The 3,975-nt window shown below is 36.2% G+C and overlaps 1 protein-coding gene across 1 annotated transcript; it reads left to right on the forward strand.

The window, feature by feature from the left end:
* The first annotated feature begins 1,636 nt into the window (after positions 1 to 1,636).
* Positions 1,637 to 2,883, forward strand: LOC107827569 (uncharacterized). Its single transcript, XM_016654725.2, has 2 exons — positions 1,637 to 1,819; positions 2,352 to 2,883. Exons 1-2 carry the CDS (start codon positions 1,727 to 1,729, stop codon positions 2,715 to 2,717), a joined length of 459 nt encoding a protein of 152 aa, XP_016510211.1. The 5' UTR covers positions 1,637 to 1,726; the 3' UTR covers positions 2,718 to 2,883.
* The last annotated feature ends 1,092 nt before the right edge of the window (positions 2,884 to 3,975 follow it).

The raw sequence follows: 3,975 nt of genomic DNA on the forward strand, positions 1-3,975 counted from the left end.
GGCCTGAGATATCCTTGCTATTCAAGCATCATCAGTAGCATCAGAGAGTGCTTTTAGCGCGGCAAGATTTCAAATCGGAGATCATAGACATTCATTAGCGGAGGACAACCTAGAGATTTCCGTATTATTCAGAGATTGGATTAATTCAGAAAGAAGAAATCTTGATTTTGAAAAATTAACCACTTGGGAAGAAGAAGAATACAATGAGATACTTAGCACTGGGAGCGATGACGGCATGAAACTCATGGAACATCAATCAACATTGCCAATTCCAGAATAGTGTCAGAGAGAAATTATACATAAGTTATAACGAAGTTATATATGAGCTTACAAATATTAGTATGATAATTTGTAATTGGCTACTAAGAGGCCTAGTTCAAACAGAACCCTTCCTAGAAGGTGGTTGCGTAGATTAGGTGCTTTTCAAAAGAATTATATTTGTATGTGAGATTTGAAAGTTCTATTAATAAAATAAAAGGCTCTACGCGTTGAATTTTTTTTATGAATTGTCTTACACTCTTACTTAGTTACTTAATGGCTTGAAATTATATTAAATAAATTATAACTCTATTATAAATTTATAATTACTAGAATATTTCATTACAAGTCTTTTGTTTTAATATTTTATAATTCTTTACTTAGTTTTCTAATTTTCGTTTAATTTTTAAGTTTATTAAATAAGTCAAAAAACTAGCCGTTGCAAACTTTAAAAACTTAGTCATTGTCAAAAGAATAGCCGTTGCCAAACTCAATGCTTAAATAATTATTTTTTTAAAAACGGCACTTAAGGCCCGCAAACCCGTCCCGTCCCGTCCCGTCCTGTCCCATCCCGTTTGTTAGCGGGACGGGATGGGCCTACCGTTTCGTCCCGTCCTGCCACCGTCCCGACTAAATATCGTTCCATCCCGTCCCGTTAATTTTATCTCGTCCCATCCCGTTGGACTGTCATAGTTCTGGCCAACCCCCTAAATCTCTCCTGAACAAATGTCATTGGTAGGGGGCCTAATTATAGTGTTGAATATTAGTACTATGCGTCGATTTGGTATTTAGTTTCTGAAATATTGTCTATAGTACCTAAGACAATTTTCACCACTTACATTCTGTTCCATTTTTTCTTTTTTTTTTAAATGTAGAATATGACTTGAGCAATTTTATGTAAAAGTTGAACATTGTACAGAAATTAAAACCTCGAGATCACAAAACTATTCGTTGGACTTGTTGGAGTAGAAGAAAATTTTAGTGAGTATTTTCTAAATAAAAGTCAGTGATGTAGGTTAAAATTATGTAGTTGCTTAAAAGTAAAAAAAATTAATTCACGTCAAGATAGTATAAATTTAATTTAAGATAATAAGATTCGATAAACATATGTTTGTAAAAATTACTGTAAGCATTTTAATATTAAGAGATTTTTTTTTTGAATAGGATTAAAAATAACATTATATAGATCTAACGGGATAGAAGAAGCAGAAGTGCAATCTTGTTGCAAAATGGTGTCCGTTTTTAGTTGTGGTACTAGTGCCAAAAATTGACGTGGGAACTGTACACGTGTCAAAAGATAGCAAGTATGTGGCACATACACCTCTAAACGTGGCAATTTCAAGAGACACCAACCCCTTCCTTCATGCAGTAATTCTCGAGAATACCGTGAAGAAAAGGAGCTAAAAGACCTCAGAATCATCTCAAGTACATTCAATTAACCAAAAAAGTAAAGGAAGGAGAAGCACAAATGGCGTCCTTAACCAAAAAATCCATCTTCAACCTCTCCAAGGCCTTCCCAAATCGAGCCTCCTCTGTCTTTATCGGTCGTCAAATCTGGAAGGTACGTCTTTTTATACTAGCTTGATTTAGTACAATTAAAGGTTACTAAACCAAGTTGGAGGATGTAGCATATACAGATTTATAATGAGTACACGTGCATCTTGTGGTTCAGACTATAATATAATAGTATAATTAGCACTTTCCAAAAATATACATTTTTCGTGTGTCCATTGATATGTTAAACTCTTGATCCGGCTTATTTACAAGGTTTAATTAGAGAGATGTTTAGTAGCGTTAATCTTAGGGATGATCATACAACTTTCAACTTTTGATATGGTGTACGTACCTTAGCTATAAAAGTTGCATTCTTTAATTTAACAGAAAAGTAAGTCGACTATCCTTCTTTATATATTGTAGAGAATAGAAAGTAAAAGCATCAAAATATATTAAATTTGACAAAAATCGAAAGTTGGATCGCTATTTATGAAATTAACTCTACATCATTACTAGTACTTAATTCTTTAGATTTTCAAACAAAGGCACATGCTTATTTATGTTGTGATCTATGCATGCATATGGAAATATATTAAAAGGGAGGATATGTTGCAACAGAGGAGTCGTCGGAACCACCACAGCGCAGGCACGAGAGGAACTACGGGAGCAGTGAAACGGGTGGTAAGGTATCTGAAATGGCTGATAAGGCGAAAGAAGTGAAGGATAAAGCAAAGGAAACAGCTCAAGATGCTTGGAAGGCAATTGAGGATACTGCTGAAGAGATGAAAGGAAAGGTAGTGGGAGATGTAGATCCAGAGAATGTTCAAGATGAAATTATGGTGGAAGATGAAAAAGAACTTAGGAAGAAGTTGGCTAAAGAACCAGGAGGAAAGCCTGTTGATGAAGATAAAGGCGTTGATTTGAATTGGAGACCCATTGTTGAGAAGAAACCACAAGCTTCTTGAAAACCATCTTTTTTGCTGTCTTTTTTAAGAATAAAAATAAAGCACAGTAGGACTTGTTAGTAGCTTTAAGTTTGTATTCCCACTCCTCTAGATCAATTAATAAGAGACGACATGAGCCTGTATTTTAAAATATTGCGCAAGAAAATGTAAATTTTAAATTGTGTTTTTTTACCCGGAAAAACGGATAATAATTGTATTTAAATGTGGTTTTAAGGATATGCGGATTAATACAAATGATAAATCGTGATAGATGAGGCGGATAAAGAACGTAATAAATTGTTCTCGGGCTCACGATAATGAAGAACTTGGAATAGCAAAGAAAATAAGGGTATATTGCTTGTGTTTAATGAATAATCAGATCCCTTTTATATAATAGGGGAGTTCTACTCTAAGTACAATTTTTTATATAATAGGGGAGTTCTACTCTAAGTACAATTTCATATAAGGTAAAATTTTTTCGTTTAACTAATTACCGGATTACTGCCGTTACATGCCGAGATTTATGCCGTGATATCCGGTTGATTACGGATGTTACGGCCTTTTGTTGGTCATGCTCGATTGCTTGTTTGTGTTCTCCGAAGCCTTTAGGATTCGAATCGATCCCGGGGTCATGGCTCCGATATTTTCGAAGGCAGGCGTTTTGCCCCGGACCCCGGCTCGAGAGGTTCCTCGCCTCGATTCCGATTCTTTGTCGTCACGTTTGTTGCTCCGTTTATTTCATCGGAAACCGAGGCGTCTCAAGGGCTCGGTTTTACCCGTATACAGATAGTCCCCTCGTTTCTCGGAGAGTAAGTTTACGACGAGAAACGACATGAGCACTTCGATTCCTTCTTCAATACGCCGTAATAGAAACGAAAAAAGATCCGAAACGTTCTGTCAATCGCGTCATAATGACTTCAAATGCGTGTCAGCCATCCTGCCGTCCTTGGACGCGAAACGGCGTGAAGCCCCTATAAATACTCCCCTCCTTCATTCATTCTTACTTTTGGCCAAGCTTCTACCTTCGAATCTTGAGGATATTATTGTTTTTCTTCATACCCCAACATTTTTACCTTCGTTCTTCAAGATTTCTCAACAAATTATAAGTCTTTATTCATCTTCTACCCAAACCAGCACGCTTGATTTACTCAGTAAGCTTTTACCCTTCGTCTCCCAACCTTCCTTCATACTTTTTCAAGACTTTTCCAAATAACAATGGCGAAAACTTCCAAAACCGTTCCTCAAAAGGTTGCTTCTTCTTCTACGCAGCTGTCCACCG

The sequence above is a fragment of the Nicotiana tabacum genome, chromosome 17 (assembly GCF_000715075.1).
Source record: "Nicotiana tabacum cultivar K326 chromosome 17, ASM71507v2, whole genome shotgun sequence".
Classification (NCBI taxonomy): Eukaryota; Viridiplantae; Streptophyta; class Magnoliopsida; order Solanales; family Solanaceae; genus Nicotiana; species Nicotiana tabacum.